The sequence below is a fragment of the Terrapene carolina genome, unplaced genomic scaffold, assembly GCF_002925995.2.
Source record: "Terrapene carolina triunguis isolate 2854851 unplaced genomic scaffold, T_m_triunguis-2.0 Scaffold604, whole genome shotgun sequence".
In the NCBI taxonomy this organism is placed as follows: domain Eukaryota; kingdom Metazoa; phylum Chordata; order Testudines; family Emydidae; genus Terrapene; species Terrapene triunguis.
The window spans coordinates 1,521,852-1,539,596 of record NW_020664955.1 but is presented as its reverse complement, the minus strand read 5'-3'; the positions used below and the strand labels follow the sequence as shown (position 1 = coordinate 1,539,596).

Here is a 17,745-nt window from a genome sequence, read left to right as displayed (position 1 = left end):
GCTCCCGGGAGCCGCCGGCGCGCGCCGAGAAACTTTCCCCTGCGCCCGGACCCCCCCCTCGGCAGCGGCTCCGCAGGGCGGGGGAGGGGGAGGCAGCCCCGGCTGCACGGGCTGCTGGCGGGGGGGCTCCTTGCACGGCCGGGGCGGAGGGGGGAGACGGAGGCTCTGCCAGAGCCCCGGGGGATGCTCGGAGGAGGGAGAAGCGGCCGCGGGTCCCCCCCGCAGCTGGCTGCAGAGACGCCACCGCTCCTAGCCGTGGGGCGGGGGGTTGCAGCAGCACTGGGGGAGGGGGGTTGCAATCCGCAGGCTGCAGCGAGCTGACACCCCAAGAGAGGGGGGGAGGGGGGGCTTTGTGGCAAGTCTCAGCTTGCAGGGGGGGACCTGCCGGGGCTGATCCCACCCCCCACCCCCGCTGCGCTTCCCGGGATTCCCCTGCCGCTTGCTGAGCTGAGCCGGGATGGCGGGGGCTGTTTGCTCCTGGGTACCCGCCACAGGTTAGCGAGCCTAGTCCCGGGCAGCGAGCTTGGCGCCTGGAAGGACCACCCGCCCAGCGGAACAAGTCAGCTTGCCAAGGTGCAGCCGGGGGGCGGGGGGGGCTGCTACCCCTCCCCATCCCTATCATGAATCCTCCTGCCGCCCGCCTCGCTCCCTACCCAGCTGCGGGAGGGAAGCGCAGAGTTGCTGCGTGCGGGGCCGGAGAGAGAATTACCGCCTGGCTTTCGCCTGGCAAACTGCATCAAACCAGGGGGAAATATTAGCCGCCGCTCTGCGGGCTGAATGCAAAGGAGCTGCCCAGCGATCCGGGCTCCCTCCAGCCCCCGCCGGGCAGCAAAGGCGTTTTCGCTGGAGCCCAGACCCTCAAAGAGAAGCCGGGTGGACCGGCTGCATCTTCTGGATACTTTCGGGTTTCATCCGCTGGAAGAAACTGGGCTTTAGAAAAATCCAGCCCGCTGAGGGTGAGAGTCTGACCCTGCCTGGACCAGGAGCACAGGACGGTGCAGGCAGCTGTGACAAGGAGCCACCCTCGAGAGGGGCAGATCCCCCCTCCCCCGCGCGTGGGGTCCCCCTGCAAGGCTGGGATGCGGTGACCCAGGTACTAAAGGAACCAGTCTGTGCCCCTGGAGCTGCAGCTCTCCTGCTTGGCTGGAGCTGGGGGCTCCCTTGCTGCAGCCTTCCTCCTGCTCAGAGGGGCTGGAACTAGGGGGGCTGCCGCCCCCCCCCCCTTGACGTGGTTTCCATCACATCCAGGGTTTACAGTTTGGTTCAACAGCTCTCAGCACCCCCACTGTACAAATGGTTCCAGCGCCCCTGCTCCTGCTCCTCCTCTGAAGGGAATGCAGCTGCTCCCCAGCCATGCTGGGCTATCCTGTGCCAGGTGGAGACGGCCCTGGTAGTTGGATTTAGAGGGGACCACGACTTCCTGCAGCGTGAGAGGGGGCCCAGCCCTGCCTCCCCGCCCCCCTCCCAGCCCACTCAGGATGCTGGCCGGCTGGAGAGAGCTCTCTGTAGGGATTGGTGCCACGCTTTGCTGCCTCCTCTTCTTCTGGCTCTTGTATTCTCATCCGCCTAAGGAAGGTAAAGTCTCTGCTGTATCATACGCCTGCCAAGGCTGCTGGCTTGTGCCAGCTGGGGCAGTGGGAGTTTTAAAGGGGTTGTGTCACCTTCCGCCACATGCCACCCCAGAGAGCCTGCATCAGAGCCATCTGATGCCATGCAACCTGTACGGATCCCCCGCCTCTTTGGGATTTAGCATAGCAGAGTTAGCATTTCCTGCTGTAAGGGCTGGGGGCAAACTTTCCAGCAAGGGCTCCCCAGAGGAGAAGAGGTTCAGTCTCCCATTGGGCTCAGTCTTTGGCTGCCAGGTGCCTGGCCAGAATCCTGGACTGGTTTTCAATTTGAGAGGCGCTGGCCTGCAGTAGGGGGAGGATTCACCTCTTTGTGGACTGGGAGTCTGGGGGCCTGATAAGCCTTGCGAGCTGAGCCGTTCACCAAGGAAACTGGGGCTGCCCTTCCCTCCCGAGGATGCTGGGCCTGCGTGTTGCACTGGGTCCAATGGGGCTAGGTCAGAGCTGGCCCAAGAGATGGGGCTGCCTCTCCTCCCTGTTACCAGTTGCTAAATCACATTAGAAAGAGCATGAGATACAGTCAGTACTTCCCTAATGATTCCTCTCCATGTAAGGCAGTTGCGGTGTCATCCAGTGGGAAGGGAAGTGGTCTGTGCCATCATGAGTGGGGATGTGCCCATAGGACAATCTCTCCCTGAAGATGTGGGGATACCCTGGGAAAAAGTTTACTCTAAGGTCTGAAGCACAGGACTGGGAGTTAGGAAGTCTGGGTTGAACCCTGGGCTCTGCCACAGACTTCCTGTGGGACCATGGGCAAGTCACTTAGTCTCTCTGTGCCTTGGTTTCCCATCTGTGAACTGGAGATCATGGTTTACTGAGGATTGTTTATTAACAGGGGTAAAGCGCTTAGATGAAAGGTGCTACAAAGTGCAAAATATTAGTGCCATGGGGGCTGGGGCTGTTATATTTACATGGGATAAATTAAAATAAGCTCCCTTGGGAATGAACTCTCTTTAATTGTACAGAGTCCCATATAATGCGGATTGCAGCTTGGGTTCCCAGGGTGACTCTTCTCCCAGACAAGGGGGGTGGGGGGAGAGAAGTGAAAGTAGGACACAGAAAGGAAAACTGCCAGGTTAAAAAAAAAAAAAACCCTGAAGAGCACTGTCAGTTTCCCTTTTCCTTCAAACTGGGGGGCGCTGTATCTTTCCAGTGACTGAACTTCATCTAGTTCAGTGTCCCACTTTCCAGTGATGTCCCAGCTGGTTTCCAGAAGGCGTCTTGGGGATGGCCAGACATCTATATTGGATGAGAGCTGAAATCTCTCTCTCTCTCTCTTGTCTTTTGATGGTATCTCATGCAGTACTGATCCTTTTTATAGCTGAAATGAAATTCACTTCCAGCACTGCTTGGTCTGTCTCCCAAATGCTGCCAACACGGGGGAGGAGGGTTTCACACATGACCCAAGGAAAGACAGTGGGAAACTGGAAGAGAAGCTGTTAAAACGGCATGGAAATTGGGGTGACAAATGGCTGAGAACGCTCCCCTTTTGTGGGGCTCAATCCTGTGGGGGTGCTGTGCCCCTTGACCTAGGGAGGTGGTGGAATCTCCATCCTTAGAGGTTTTTAAGGCCCAGCTGGACAAAGCCCTGGCTGGGATGATTTAGTTGGGGATTGGCCCTGCTTTGAGCAGGGGGTTGGACTAGATGACCTTCTGAGGTCCCTTCCAACCCTGATACTCTATGATTCTATGATTCCAGCGTGAATTGAGGTTGTTTGGCACCTCAAAGGACAGGCCCCGTGCTACGTAACTGATTTGCCATTCAATCTTCTCCTCCGCTTTCTTGCTGCTAATTTGCCGCGTGACTGCCGGGGCTGGCAGCAACCTGAACAAACCGTGCCAAGATGCTTGCTCGCCCCTTGAATCAGCACCGTTACACTGAGCGCTTCAGCGAGCCGGCCGCGTCTCCCTCGCCTCCAGAGGCTGCGCTTGCAAATGAGGACGTGAGAGGAGCGTTGCTGAGCCATGTGGATCCATAAATAATGCCACAATTACCAACTGTAACTAAACATTTGTGCAATAATTCAAATGATGCAGCATTACTCAGCCAAGCAAGAGACAAGTTCAAGCCTGGCCTCGGGCATGGAAGAGGCTAGAACTGCTAAAGCATCAGCTGGGTTGGCAGAGCTATAAGATAGGACAGCTAGAGGGTGCAATGCTCCTGACTCCACAGCACCCCCTGCTGGGCAATTTGTAAAGCATTGTTAGAGGTAAGGGGCCGCAGCAGATTGCAAATGTCAGAGGAAAGGAACCCCAGCGTCTTTCTGATTTAAGATATTAAACCAGAAAGCCCTGCTTAGCAAATGGGTAGAGAGAAGGCCTAGTCAGAGAGGTGCGGATTGAACCAGGAAATCCTAAATTCAAACTTCAGCTCTGCCATTAACTCGCTGTGTGGGTTTAAGCAAATCATGTGACCTTTCTGGCCCAAATTTCTGCTCTGAGTGACACTGGTGTAAATCCAGAGTAACTTCAGTGGAGTCACTCCTGATTCACAGTGGAGTAAGTGAGAATTTGGCCCGCTCTCAATTTGACACACGTGTGTTTTAGTTGCTCCAGTCTGTGTAAAGGGGACAGTTGCACTTAACTACATCAGATGTGGGTTGGGAGGATTAATCAGTTAATGTTCTCTAGGCAAGTGCGAAGTATAATGCTCAAATGTGTGTGCGTGTGGCCGGGTGGAGGGGGAAGTGGTTTCCAGTAATTTCAAGGGGGAGTTCTGATTTAAAAACCAGTGGCCCCAAAAGACCCCCCTCTCTCTCTGGCTGGGTACCTGGAGAGTGTAGAATTTGAATGGCTCTGAGCAAATTTTGAAATTAACACCCCTTGAAGCAAATGAGCAGAGAAATTTCAGAGAGACCCTAACGTTTTCAGAGCCGTGATTCTCAGTGCCCTTGCCCTGCTTGAGAGTTTCTTCTCACTCTTCTTATGATGGAATAAAACAACTCAGAGCAGTTCTCTTGCGTTCCTTGTGGCGTGCAGTTGTGTATGAATGCAGAGCTGGCAGCGCCCCCTCCTTTAGAAGGAGGATTTAGTTTGGATCCATATTAGATGCTCTCCAAGCTGCCATCATTCTTGTGCTGGAGCATTTTGCAATGTGTGACTCATACAATCTCCTCTGGACATTATTGAAATCCCCCATCGTCCAAATGGCCACAGCTAATTGGCAGTGTATGTGTGGGCAGGGGTGGTGGTGAATGAATCCCCCTGGTGCAGATCCCAGAGATTCCCAAGGCATATCCCAAACCAAACCATAATCCCTGCTGAATCAATGGCAAATCTCCCACTGATTTCATTGGAACCAGTATTTGGCCCAGAGGATGCCTGGCTGTGGGCAGCAAACAGCACTGGCTTCAAAGCTACCAAACACTAGGCCAAACATGGCTCACGCTGGAGCTGCCTATAAAACACTTGTGACTGCCTGTAGCAGACCGTAGGGTCGCTTCTTCAGCAGTGACCCTGCCTCCACCCAGCAGAGGCCGGGAATGATGGCCGAAGCCCCTAATACTCGTCCACAGACTCCCTTTCTGAGAGATTCTCCCCGGTGACTGGTCCGTGCATTTTTTAAAATTTGGTAATGACGAGGGATTGTCAGTGTTATTGACCCATCACTTAGGAATGGTCCATGGGGTGCACATCTCAGCCCAGTGAATTTTTCCTGCTCCTGTCTCTCTCCTGTCTCTCTCCACTTGGTGCTTTTCTTAGTCTAATACAGACTGATGCTCCTGAAGATGTCTCACTCACGTCACCCGAGGAGAGGAGAGGAGGAGAAAACGCCCCATCTCTTCAGTGCTATTTTCAAGGGGCTGATTGAGAGAGGAGCGAGAAGCAGGAGCAAACAGAGATCTAGAGTTACATGCACTGGCTGCTTTAAATCTAGGAACACTTTGAATGCCAGGCACACAATTAATTTCAATGTAATGGGAGGGATAGCAGCGTGTTAAATAATTGCCCCGAGGAACGGAGGCTTTGGATTCATAACCAAGTACAAACTGGAGCTGTCCATTGGCATTCGTCAGTGTTGCCTCTGCTGTGCATTTAAAACCTACGTTGACTCAGTTACCCAGACCCTTCCAGGGGGCGAACTCCCCCGCTCTTCCACTTTAAATGCCAAGTTTAATAGCCTTGGTCCATTGAACTCAGCAGGTGTTTTGCCACTGACTTCCCCCAGGAGCCTCATTTCACCCCACATCTGTACTGAAAGCCTTTCGCAGCACTGGGAACTGCATGTACATAGCTCCCAGGGCTGGGTAGAAGGCTGGGTGTCCATCTCAGCCTCAGAAGCATAGACGGCAGGGGAGGCATCCATGAGATGGTCTCTCTGTTAAAGGGATCTGCAAGTCAGGTTGCAAGCTGGGAGCCCACTTTGGCCTGCTTGGGCTGGGAACCAAGTGTAGGGAACTGGGCGTAAACTTGTCTTGAATAATGGTTCCAGCTAAACTGGTTCCTAAGCTGGTTTAGCTGATGGGAGTGGATGGAGTCAATTTGTGTTTGAAAACCATGCTAGCTCGTTATCCATCCATCCATGGCAGTCGCTCTAACACTTGAGCATCCAGGCAGTGGACAGACACAGTCTGAGCTGGATGGCTTATTCCCTTGAGCAGGAGGCTGACCTGAAGAGACGCCGCTTCATGTCTTCAAGGCTCATCCTGAGCTCCAAGCACAGTGAATTCCACAGTGCCTGACCCCGGCACATTTCAAACTGGGCCCAGCATTGAAACCAAGCAGCCTGCAGTTCAGGGGAGAGACAGGTGGAGCAGAGCATGGGCCCACAGGGGTTTCTGGCCAGCTGGTTAGCGGGGCAGCTGGAGCATTTAAGAGAGTCAGGCCTGATCATATCACTCCAGAGTCTGCCCTGAGGGGCAGGGCACTCGTTCTATGGAAATGTGGCTGCGCTGGTGAGACAGGCTGTCCAGGAATCCCGGCAGAGAGCCTGGCACAAGGTATAGCAGTGTAGGTTTTCTGCTGGCTTTCATCCAGAAGGAGCACTGGGTGTGGCTGGAGGAGACCAGACAGTGAGTGCAATAAAACTCTCCAGGCCTTCCTCGCTTGTCTTCAATGGAGTCCCTCCTGTTTTACTGCCCTGTTAGTGGGAGCAGGAGCCAGCTCAGTATTTGTCAGGACAACAGAGAAGCTCCAGCCAGCAGGCCACACAAGAAGAACAAAGCAGCCGCATCCAGTTACTCAGCATGACTGCAGGCTGAAGCTGTTGCTGAAGAAAGAAGTGGCTATATTTTCAGATCAATAAAAAACAGAAAAGACTAAGGATAAATACATTAAAAGGCTGTGAGGTGCTCAGGCACTATTGTTATGTGAGGCCAGATGAGGATCATAGATTTAAGGATCAAAGAAGTTCTGAAAGCTTTGTAATGCTTTGCCCTCCGTTTGCTATGAATTAAGGGCCTGATTCTGGGATGTGGCAAGTGCCCAACTCCCGTTCACTTGAGCGGGAGCTGAAGGTTATTATTGAAGTATAACCATACTTAGAAAATATTTTCAGTGGGTTTTTTAGATTTCCTGATGACCCCGAACCATCAAATGCAGACCTGCTTTTGGGGCCAGAACTCAGCGCCAGCGCTTGGAGGTGTTAAGATTTGACAGAGTTCACTGTTTCGGTCCATTCCACGGACAGCCCATTTGGATCAGAGTTTAGCTCTTGCTTTCTACACACTCAGGAATTGAATCATAGAATCATAGAATATCAGGGTTGGAAGAGACCTCAGGAGGTTATCTAGTCCAACCCCCTGTTCGAAGCAGGATCAATCCCCAACTAAATCATCCCAGCCAGGGCTTTGTCAAGCCTGACCTTAAAAACCTCTAAGGAAGGAGATTCCACCACCTCCCTAGGTAACCCATTCCAGTGCTTCACCACCCTCCTAGTGAAAAAGTTTTTCCTAATATCCAACCTAAACCTGCCCCACTGCAACTTGAGACCTTGCTCCTTGTTCTGTCATCTGGTACCACTGAGAATAGCCTAGATCCATCCTCTTTGGAACCCCCTTTCAGGTAGTTGAAGGCAGCTATCAAATCCCCCCTCATTCTTCTCTTCTGTAGACTAAATAATCCCAATTGAGACCCATCTCTAGCTATCATAGGTACTTACATGGCCCGCATCGCCATAACATCCGACTGCCTCACACTCTTTGAATAATCATACCTTGCTCTTCTGTAGCACTTTTCAACAATAGATCTCAAAGCGCGTCACCATTTTTAATGTGTTTATCCTCACGCCCCTAGGAGATAGGGCAGTGCTACTATCCCCATTGTACAGATGGGGAACCGAGGCACAGAGAAACTAAGACACATAAGGATCAGAGCCTAACTCCCATTGAAATCAGTGGAAATTAGGTGCCTAAATACCTTTGAGGATCTGGGCCTAAGTGACTTGCCCAAGGTCCCAGGTGTCTCAGCCCTGACGACTGCACCTCCTCATTCCTCTTGATAGCTAGCGTCCCAAAGTTTAAAAAGTCAACCAGAAAACTCCACAACACCCTCCCCACAAACAAACCATCTACTCACAGCAAAAAAATAAATTCACCGAGTCTCAGAGTCCAGGCCAACAGACTTGGGCTCACGCTGCAGGGCTAAAAATCGCCATGTAGATGGTCGGGCTGGAGCCCCGGCTCCGAGACCCTCCCCGCTCACCTGGTTTCACAGCCCCAACTCCAGCCCGAGCCCAGACGTCTACGTGGCTATTTTTAGCCCCGCAGTGCCAGCCCCAGGAGCCTGAGTCATCTGATCCGTGCTCTGAGACTCCTCACCACAGGGATGTTGTTGTTGTTGGTTTTTTTGCTGTGTAGACGTGCCCAAATGAAGGGCCTGATCCTGGAATCCTTCCCCATCAGACCATTCCCCACTGACTTCAGTGCTACGACTGTCATGAGGAATAAAGGACCGGGCCCTAATTAATCAAAACAAAGGCATAAAACAACATACTCCGAGGCAAGTCAGACCTGACGAATGCCATTCTAATAGAAACATCTTACCCACCCACATCTACTTACTCAGATAACAAACAGCTTACTCTGGGAGAGTCCAGATTGAATTTATATATTACAGGCCAAATAAATAGGAAAAGGCCTGCCAAATGCTTCCATATAAATCCCAGTGATCTCATCTCTTTTCATCTGTGCAATTTGGAAAAATATGAAGGGAAGGAGCAAGTGTTTTTATCCAGCTAATAGGGTAAATGGCAAACAGGTGGAGTTTCTTTCATTTGAAGGAGCAGGACTGTCCGAAATAGAGAGATGCCACAGCTGCAGACTGTGCTTGGGATCATAGTAGAGCTGTTCGAAGGACTCCCCCTCCTCCCCTTGATCAGGGGAGAGGCACCCTGCTTATGTTGTAAGCCACTCCCAGGCCCCATGGGACAGGAAAGGAGCTGAGGGAAGGTGCTCGGTGCCTGGCCAGGGGGGAGGTGAAAAGCCTTTTCTCTAGATTGGGCCATCTCCAGAGTTGTCCTGACTCAGGCTCAAGTCCCATGGAGGAACTGCTCCCACTGAACTCAATAGGGACTGATGGATTTGGACCTCTGTGGGGTTTAGGTTTCCTTCCGCCATCTAAAGTCCATGGGAGCGTCAGGCTGGTAGCCCCTCTGAGAACCAGGCCCTCGCTGGCTCTGGCTGGGCTCCCAAGAAACAGAGGCATCCAAAAATCAGTGGCTTCTTTTGACTCTGTTGGCCCAGAACACACAGCAAGTCAGTGACAGAGCTGGGCATGGGACCCAGCCGCCCTGACTCCCACCTCCTGTTCTTGCTACAAGGGCTGCACCCTGAGCGCAGGTGCCCTGCCCTGGCGCTCTCACTGCGCCGTGGCTGCTGGATGTCCCCGTGTCTCGTTGCAGGGAAGGAGCTGGAGGTGGGGACGTGTGAGATTACGGCGCTGAACAGAGACCTCAGCCACCCCAGGAGGATGATCGCCCGGCAGACAGCACGCTGTGCCTGCAGGAGAGGCCAAGTCGCAGGCACAACGAGGACAAAACCTGCCTGTGTGGATGGTAAGAGATCTCTGACTGCTCCAGAGTGCTACGGGCCAGGGCCATGGGGCTGCCTGGGGCTTCTTGGTTTTCATTCAATCTTATGCACGCCATGGGCGCTTGGGACTTTATGATGACAGCAGCCACAGAACTCAGCTCCTCCTGCTCCCAGAGGGGCTGGAACTAGGGGTGAGGCTGCACCCCCTGGCTTGAAGCGGTTTCCATCACATGCAGGGTTTAGCGTTTAGTTCAATGGCTCTCAGCACCCCTGCCTGGCCCAGAAACACAGGCCCCTATCATCACTGGGAGCTGCTAACCGTACAGGTGAAGTGACACACAGTCAAACAGTCCTGGGTGGGGTCCATGGTGACACACACACACGCCTGCTCATTGAGAACACTCACGGTCCAGCAACGTCCGGCTGTATCAGGGTTTATATCTGTTGGTAGCAAGGAGGGGGGCAAGGGAGGGGAAGAACCCCCTAAACATGAGGGGGGGTGCAAAGCTCTTTGGAAAATCTGGCCCGTTTGTGGGTGCCAAGCCCATGAAAATCTGGCTCTGAACTTTTTGGGAAGTCCAGCTTCACAAGCGAACTCCTCTCCACTCCCGGGCACTGCACGAGTGCAGGGAGGCATGAGGCGTGCTGAGGCCCTGCTGGACAGAGTGCTGCAAAGAAAGTCCCACTGATCCAAGCAGGAGTGTTGCTATGCCCGCAGCTGTCAGGGGCCACGTGGAGCCCTGGGGAGGGAGGGACATGTCATCTCAGGTTGCTCTGCATAGGGAAGGTGTCCCTCACAGGTGGCAGGTGTCCCTATGCGTGGGGAACACAAGAGGCTGCTCTAAGGTGCTACAATGATACAGATTGTAACTTTCTGCATAAACTGTCCCTAATGGCCTCAATTCTCTCTCCCTTTCTCCTCTGCCCCTTTGACACATTTTATTTTGCTCTTATTTTATCTCCTGGTCTCCTTGTTTTGAATAACTCAACCCTTCTTTCCACTCTCTTTGATTTTACTGTCCTTAATTGTTCCTGTTCTTGTTTAATCTTGTGCCCTCTCTCTCCTCATACCTACCTACCCATCCATCCTTATATACACCCATCCCCATACATATCCATCCATCCTTATATATACCCATCTTTCTTTCCTTATACACACCCATCTATCTATCCATCCCCATACATATCTGTCTCTCCATGTCTATATACACCCGTCCATCTCTCTATATACACATCTATCCATCCATCCCTATATACATCTGTCTCTCCATCCCTATATATACACCTTTCTATCCATCCATCTATCCCAATATACACCCATCTATCCATCCATCTCTATTATATACACCCATCTATCTATCTATCCCCATACATATCTGTCTCTCCACGTCTATATACACCCATCTATCCATCCATCCATCTCTCTGTATACACATCCATCTATCTATCCATCCATCCCCATATACATCTGTCTCTCCATCCCTATATACACCTTTCTATCCATCCATCCCTATATACACCCATTTATGTATCCATCCATTGCTATATATACACCCATCTATTTATCCATTCCCATACATATCTGTCTCTCCATTTCTATATATACCCATCTATCCATTCATCTCTATATATACACATCTGTCTATCCATCCCTCCCATACACATCTGTCTCTCCATCCCTATATATATATATATATACACACCCACCTTTCTATCCATCCCTATATATACCCATCTTTTTCCCCTTTGTACTCTACCCTCTTTCATAACCCTTCTAATTTCTCCCTCCCCTCCCCATGCTCCGTTCCCTCCCCCGCTCTCTCTGGCAGCTCAGTTCATTGCCAGTAAGCAGTGGTGCGGGATGGAGCCCTGTGACGAAGGGGAGCAGTGCACTTTGTTAATAAATCGTTCAGGCTGGAGCTGCACTAGACGACTGGGCCGAATAAAAACCGTCACAGTAAGTAACTCCTGCCTCCCTGTAACCAACCCGACTGAGATGGGAGAAGGAACCAGCCGGGGGTGGGGGTGGAGGGTGTCCTGGTCTGAAGGTATCTGGAGAGAGGGGGATTGGTGTTAGCTGGGAAAGAAGGTGAATCACCGGGGTGTGTGTCTGTCTCCATGGGTGAGTGAGGACACCCCCCCCACCCATCAGCTCATGCCAGTAAAACCTGAGCTGCTCTGCCCAGAGAGCTATTCCAGGAACCAACCAGGACAGGCAATAAGGAAAGGCTATAAACATGTCTCCGTAGGGCTGGGTGCTCCTTTGCCGGAGAAACTGGTTTCACTCCCATTGCCTGATCTTAGCTTCAGTGGGGATGGGCATTTCCAGGCCTCTCCCTGCACAGTCAACCCCAACCATTCAAAGATCATGAGGCAGGCGTCCGAAGATCATGAGATTGGCTTAAAAAGTACCATATTGTCTAGGGCCTGGATCCTCAAAAGTATTTAGGAGCCTAACTCCCAGTGATTTCAATGGGAGTTAAAGCTATTTAGGAGCCTAAGGGTCTGGGCCTAGGCACCTCGCAAATGAGCCTGTGAGGGGTGGGACAGGTCAGCCTAGTTGTTATCCCATCTTAGAGTGATGGAGAAACTGAGGCACAGAGCAGGGAAGTGACCTGCTCACACAGATTCAGTGACAGAGTCAGAATAAGAGCTGAGATCTCCAGCCTCCTAGACCTGGATATTAACCACAAGACCATCCCTCTCCTAGTATGCACGTGTGTATGGGGAAGGTCAAGTCTTTAGGTATAGGGAGGGAAGGGGGAATATTTGCATGGCGGGAAAGGGAGCTTGCTGTCTCTTACTCCAGACAGGCGAGCAGAGCACTGTGGTTGCTCCACGCAACGTGCACAGACCCCGACGGGAGAAACGGCCCCAAGAAACACAGACCTCTGGCTAAAGTGGGCTTTGATGGAAATTGCAATGAAATCCCAACACGAGGTACTTTCCTTCCGCTTGTCCTGAGAGCACAGGGAGGCAGCTGCTGGCACCTAAGGGAATCAGCTTTGCTAACACAGGGAGAGAATAGTAGATCCTGCAGGCCTGTTCTCAGACCTAGCTCCATCCCCCAGGGAGAGCAGACGGTCTAGTGCCCACTTGCCAACCCCCACTCACAGACTCCACTCAGCTCCGTCTCTGCCCCAGGGACGGGATAAACAGGTGGTGTCCCTTTGGTACAAGCACTGGCCCTGCATTATCATAGAGTGGACCCAGTTCGGTTCTGCCTTGTCCGAGTACAAATGCATCATGGCTTTGTTTCTAGTGCAGGGAATACAGGCAGCAGGCTCTGGCACCTGCTCCCTTCTGTCTTCAGAAGGAAGGCCCTCTTCTCCATTGGGACTGCCTGCCAGGCTCCCCCACCATGCCACAGGCTGCAGCCTGGACTAGACCTGTACACAGCCAACACATGCTGTCATGTTAAACATCTGAAACCTGCAGACTGGTTCACAGCTGGTTTAGTGCCAGCCTCTCCCAGCACGGGAACTGTAAAGAAGAAGGCAAGATCACTGGCTGTGGGGGAGCTCCCAACTACTCCAGTCCCTGCCATTCCCAGCAGGGGGTGCTGTAGGGCATGGTACAGCAGCAGTGCCACAGAGGAGGGGAAGGGGGCCAGCTTCCAACAGGCGCATGCTTTTCCTAACACCCACAGGAACTTTGGGGATATTTTATAGGCTGGTGGGGAGTGGGCAAGCCCGAGCTGGAAAACCTGGATCCAGATTTGGAACCCTTTCTGACCCCAAGCGTTGGGGGTGTTGAGATTGGTGGTTCTGTTTTGGTCTGTTATAGCTATGGGGGCCAGCTGTGAGGTTCAGATCTGGATCCAGGTTCAGACTTCAGGCATCTCCCGAAAATCTGGGGCTGTCTGGATCCAGGGTTTGAGCTGGGGCCCATCTCTGTCAGGCTGCTCGGCCTTTCCCTTCCCAGACAGCCGAGAGAGACTGGAGCCCTGGTCTCTGCTGTGGGGAGGGCTGAGGGGACGCAGGTGGAGGAGGGTCTGTGCAGCTTGCAATTGAAGGCTGTCAAAGTGACACGCTCCTCCAAAGGAGCCCTCAGATCCAGAAGCAGCTGCCTGGCTTCCCTCCGCGCGAGGCCCGGGAGTCTGCTCTGCAGTCAGCTCAGCAAGTGAATAACAATGAACGGGGAGCTGGATGCTGCTGGTGGGAGCCTCCGAAGTGCAGCGGGATATTTTATTAATGTCAGAGACATTAAGATTTGGAGAAGAGCGAATTACGCTCCCCGCAGCACAGGGGAGACAGGCCTCGCCAGCCCACGGCCGTTTATCTCGCCAGCAGGCAGCCGTGTGAACACGGCTGTCCTGGCCGCTAGCCATCTCCATGTTATCGGGTTTGTCTCAAGGCCCGGTGGGAGGGACCCTCTGCTGCACAGGGAGGAATCAGGGCTGGACGGAGCCTTTGCAGAAATGTGGCTCTCTGGCTGGTTTAGAATGAGGTGCCCATGCAAAGGGCTGATCTCTGGGGTCTGAAGTACAGTTTAGTTTCCTGTTTAGTTACATAGGCACAGCCCCACTGGGTCAGACCAGGGGCCCCATCTAGCCCAGTATCCTGTTGCCAACAGTGACCAGCACCTGCTGCTTCAAAGGAAGGTGCAAGAACCCTGCAGTGGGCGGCTAAGGGGAAAACCTGCATTATGTTTCCTCCTGATCCCTTATAGAGATCAGTTGAAGCCATGAAGCATGAGGTTAGCCCTTCCAAAACGTGTTAGCAATAACTACTGTATGCTAAATCTGGATATTCATGGTATCCATGTAACTGTCCAATCCCTTTGTTAATCCTGCTAAATTCTTAGCCTCAGTGACATCATGTGGCAGTGAGTTCCACCGTCAAATGATGTGCAAAATGACAAATCTAATTAGTGTGGTCAGGACCTGATCTGCAGCCTCAGGACGCTGTATCCAGGGCTGATGTCCTGTCTGGGTCTGTGTGTCCTGTCAGGGCTTTGCCTTGCAGAGTTGGGCTGCCAGCGCCAGCCCTGGTGATAGCAGGGGACTTGACCCAGGAGATCCCTTCCAGGCCTATGCCCCTATGACCATGGAGTCCTGTCTAAAAAGGATGGGACCCTTTGTATTGTCAGGGCATTATCTACATGGTTGGGACTGAGTCTCTGTATAAGGCTGAGCTCTGGGTTTGGATCAGGGTCTTTTCTCCAGTTGTATCTGGGTTTGGATTTAGGATTGAAGCTGGTTCTGAGAGATTGGGGAGACTTCTGAGAGAAGTCTGGGGTATGGCTGGAGCCCTGTCTGTAATGTCAGGACTCTTGTTCATGGGGGGTGGGCTCACTTCTGGGGAGCCCAGGCCTCGTCTAGAATATTGGGGCTCTGCTGGGCTGGGATCCCATCCTTCCATCCCTCTGACTCAGCCTGAATTTCCCTGCGTGTCTCTCTCTGGTGTAAAAGCCTGGCGTGAAGCGTAGAAGGATCCTGATAGTTCCAGAGAACAACAGCCAACTGCGTGCCATTTCCAGGCAGTGAAGGAAAGATAAATCCACCCTGGGATGCTGGGAGTGGGAGCCAGGGGAGAGGAGCAGCGCATTCATATTTATCAGATACTATCTCAGAACTGCCCTCCTGTCCCATTTACACAGCCCTGTTTTGCATAATTCAATATTCAGATGCACTGGGCAGCAGTGTGGAATCCGCACATTTCTCCCCAGGAGTTGGGGGAAATGCAGAACCGTACTTGCCTTCTGTAGCAGAGAAACCTCCCCACCAGAGCAAATGGATCACAGTAAACAGACACAACTGCAACCTCTCTCCAGGAGGTCTGAAAGGGGCAGCACACCCCACCTCTCTCCCCCCACTCTATGCCTCTTGTCCTGGGACTGTCAGGAGGGCCTTCCTTATTGACCCCCTTGAGATTCAGAGTTCATTCCTGTGGAGGAGCGGGAGCCCCTAATTCCTTCAATAAGCCCAACCAGAAGTAGATCAGTACAGGGGGAAGATGCTGGCTAGACAAGGCACTAACCAACCGGCTTAGGGAAGAGGTTCTTGACCTGGAGGTCATGCCCAAGTGTCAGGGGGGTCATAGCCACCTTGCCCTGCCCCTACTGATAAATGTCGGGGCTAGATTATTGAAAAGCGTGTTGCAATATGGAAAAGGTCGAGAACTACTGTGGCACAAGCCTGTGGACTGTGTGATGAGTTGGCTGGGTCTCAGTTCAGCAAGGAGATCAGGACCTTGAAAGACAAGTTTCTCAGAGGACAACCAGGGTAAAGCACCAGCCAGCTCTTGGGGACCTGAGATAAATAGCCACTTTGTTCCCAGGTGAAACTGATTTGCTGCTCCCGGCTTAATCTGCGGGAGACATTTGTGTGCAATACCACCATGCAGAGAGGGCCAGCTGGCAGCCCTGGCTCAGGGGAGGCCCCGACCTAGATAGCAGGTGAGATTGTAGGTCAGGAGAGAGCTACATTGCCCGGTCTGTCTGGGCGACTCTGCATAGAGCTGATTGTATAGTGCAGCCAAACTCCTCGCTAGACCTTTGCTTCCAAGAGCATGATGTCGTCTACAACCATTTAAGAAACGGGGAGCTAAGGTGATGGCTCAGGGGGCTGGGATTCATTTCCAGTCCAGAGAGTGAGTGACCAAAAGCCGTTGCCATCAGAAGATTATGTGCAATAAGCTAATGGGTCTCACTCTAGTTCCTAGTGGGGACACACTGTCATAACTGGCACCAAATGACAAGTCTTGGCAGAGGTGCCGGGGACTGACTGGATGGAGACTGGAGGTGGGGTCGCCATGCCAGGGTTTAGGGCAGCAAGAGGGATGCTTGCCCTGCCACTTGGCCATGCTTGTACCTGTTCCAAAGACGTAGGACTTTGCTCTCCAGAGGTGCCTGGCCCCACCCTATATATGGCCAGTGCTAAGTGCAGGAGCTGCCCGCAGCGAGGCCAAGGACTGACCGGGGCAGGGAGGCCAACCTCCCCTCTCATCCCGCCAGGCTGGGGCGGAGAGGCGGGGCGAGCTTGCCCCGTGGCACCTGCCCTGTGGCTAGACACAGGCATTCGAACTCCGCACACGCATTGTCCAGGGCTCTCTGCTCAGTGTCCCCCTCTGGATCCCCCGTTTGGACCCTGCAGCCTGCACCCCCATCCTTGTAGGCTGACACCCCCGTCCCCTGCTGATATCCGCATTTGGGGCCCCTTCCTTCTCGGAGGGGGCAGAGCTATTGTGCACTGGGCTCTCCCCACCATCCCGGGGTGCAAAAGGTCTTTCCACAGTGTCCCTAACTGGGTCAAGCTAAGAGCATGGAGGCCATGCTCCAGTGGGGCGCAGGGGCTAATTGAAGAGTGGGGACACCCCCGGCAGGAGGTAGCAGATGGGTCTCTGGGTGCACAAACCCCTAGCCAGGGACCCCCCCCCCCCCCCGACCTGCCCCAAAGCACCCAGGGCTGTTGGAGGAGGCAGAGAAAGAGGGAGGGATTCACAGGCTCCCTGTGTGCTTTGTTTCCCCAGGTCTCCTGACAGCAGCAGCTGACGGCCCAAGCCTGGTGCCTCCACTTCTGGCTGCCGCAGCAGTATAAATACCGCCGCCCTGGGGCAAGGGGCCAGCCCCTCTGTCCGCATCCCCATGGGTCGGTCTCCTTGCAGCAGGGCCTGGCAAGACACTGCTCTGCAGCCCATACGCTGGACACAGAACCGCCTGGGCTGGGAGCCCCGCTCTGTTGCCGGCTGGGATGATGCCAAACAGCTGGAAAGACGTGTCGGGTTTATCCCTATCCAATGGATTTCTGGCGTCCGGAGGGGTTTTAACTGAAATGCATCTTTCTGCAAACCTTTGCATTGTGAACAGAGGGAGCAGCCCCTTGGCACCCAGAGGGTTAAAGAGTGGGCATATTTGCTGCGGCTGGCTCACTAGGGAGCAGCCCAGGTGAGACCCAAGGAGAGACGGACGCAGACTGATGTTTAACCACAGCGGAGCTGAGAGTTGGGGATGTCTGTCCATCACCTTGAAGCAAACTCTCTCTTACTGTATTTCTCCTCCCCTCCCAATCTCCAGAGACAGAGAGGATGCAGAGGGGACAGCTCCAGAGAGAAGGTGCTAAGGTCATCTCATCTCGACCCCACTGGTTCATCTTCAGCCCTTTGGGGAGTCCCCTGAGGTTGTGGGGCTGTCTGAGCCAAGCCCTCACT

General features: G+C 53.3%; 1 protein-coding gene across 1 annotated transcript; it reads left to right on the top strand.

Annotated features, from left to right (window-relative positions):
• The first annotated feature begins 1,478 nt into the window (after positions 1–1,478).
• LOC112108927 (chemokine-like protein TAFA-5) lies at positions 1,479–17,155 on the top strand. Its single transcript, XM_024203242.1, has 4 exons — positions 1,479–1,575; positions 9,466–9,618; positions 11,425–11,552; positions 17,068–17,155. Exons 1-4 carry the CDS (start codon positions 1,479–1,481, stop codon positions 17,074–17,076), a joined length of 387 nt encoding a protein of 128 aa, XP_024059010.1. The 3' UTR covers positions 17,077–17,155.
• The last annotated feature ends 590 nt before the right edge of the window (positions 17,156–17,745 follow it).

What these genes read in the sequence shown, in the direction of transcription:
- LOC112108927 (XM_024203242.1), top strand. Translation starts at nt 1,479, where the DNA reads ATGCTGGCCGGCTGGAGAGAGCTCTCTGTAGGGATTGGTGCCACGCTT. An exon ending in TTCTCATCCGCCTAAGGAAG is followed by an intron (nt 1,576 to 9,465) that starts GTAAAGTCTCTG and finishes GTCTCGTTGCAG; the next exon opens with GGAAGGAGCTGGAGGTGGGG. An exon ending in AAAACCTGCCTGTGTGGATG is followed by an intron (nt 9,619 to 11,424) that starts GTAAGAGATCTC and finishes TCTCTCTGGCAG; the next exon opens with CTCAGTTCATTGCCAGTAAG.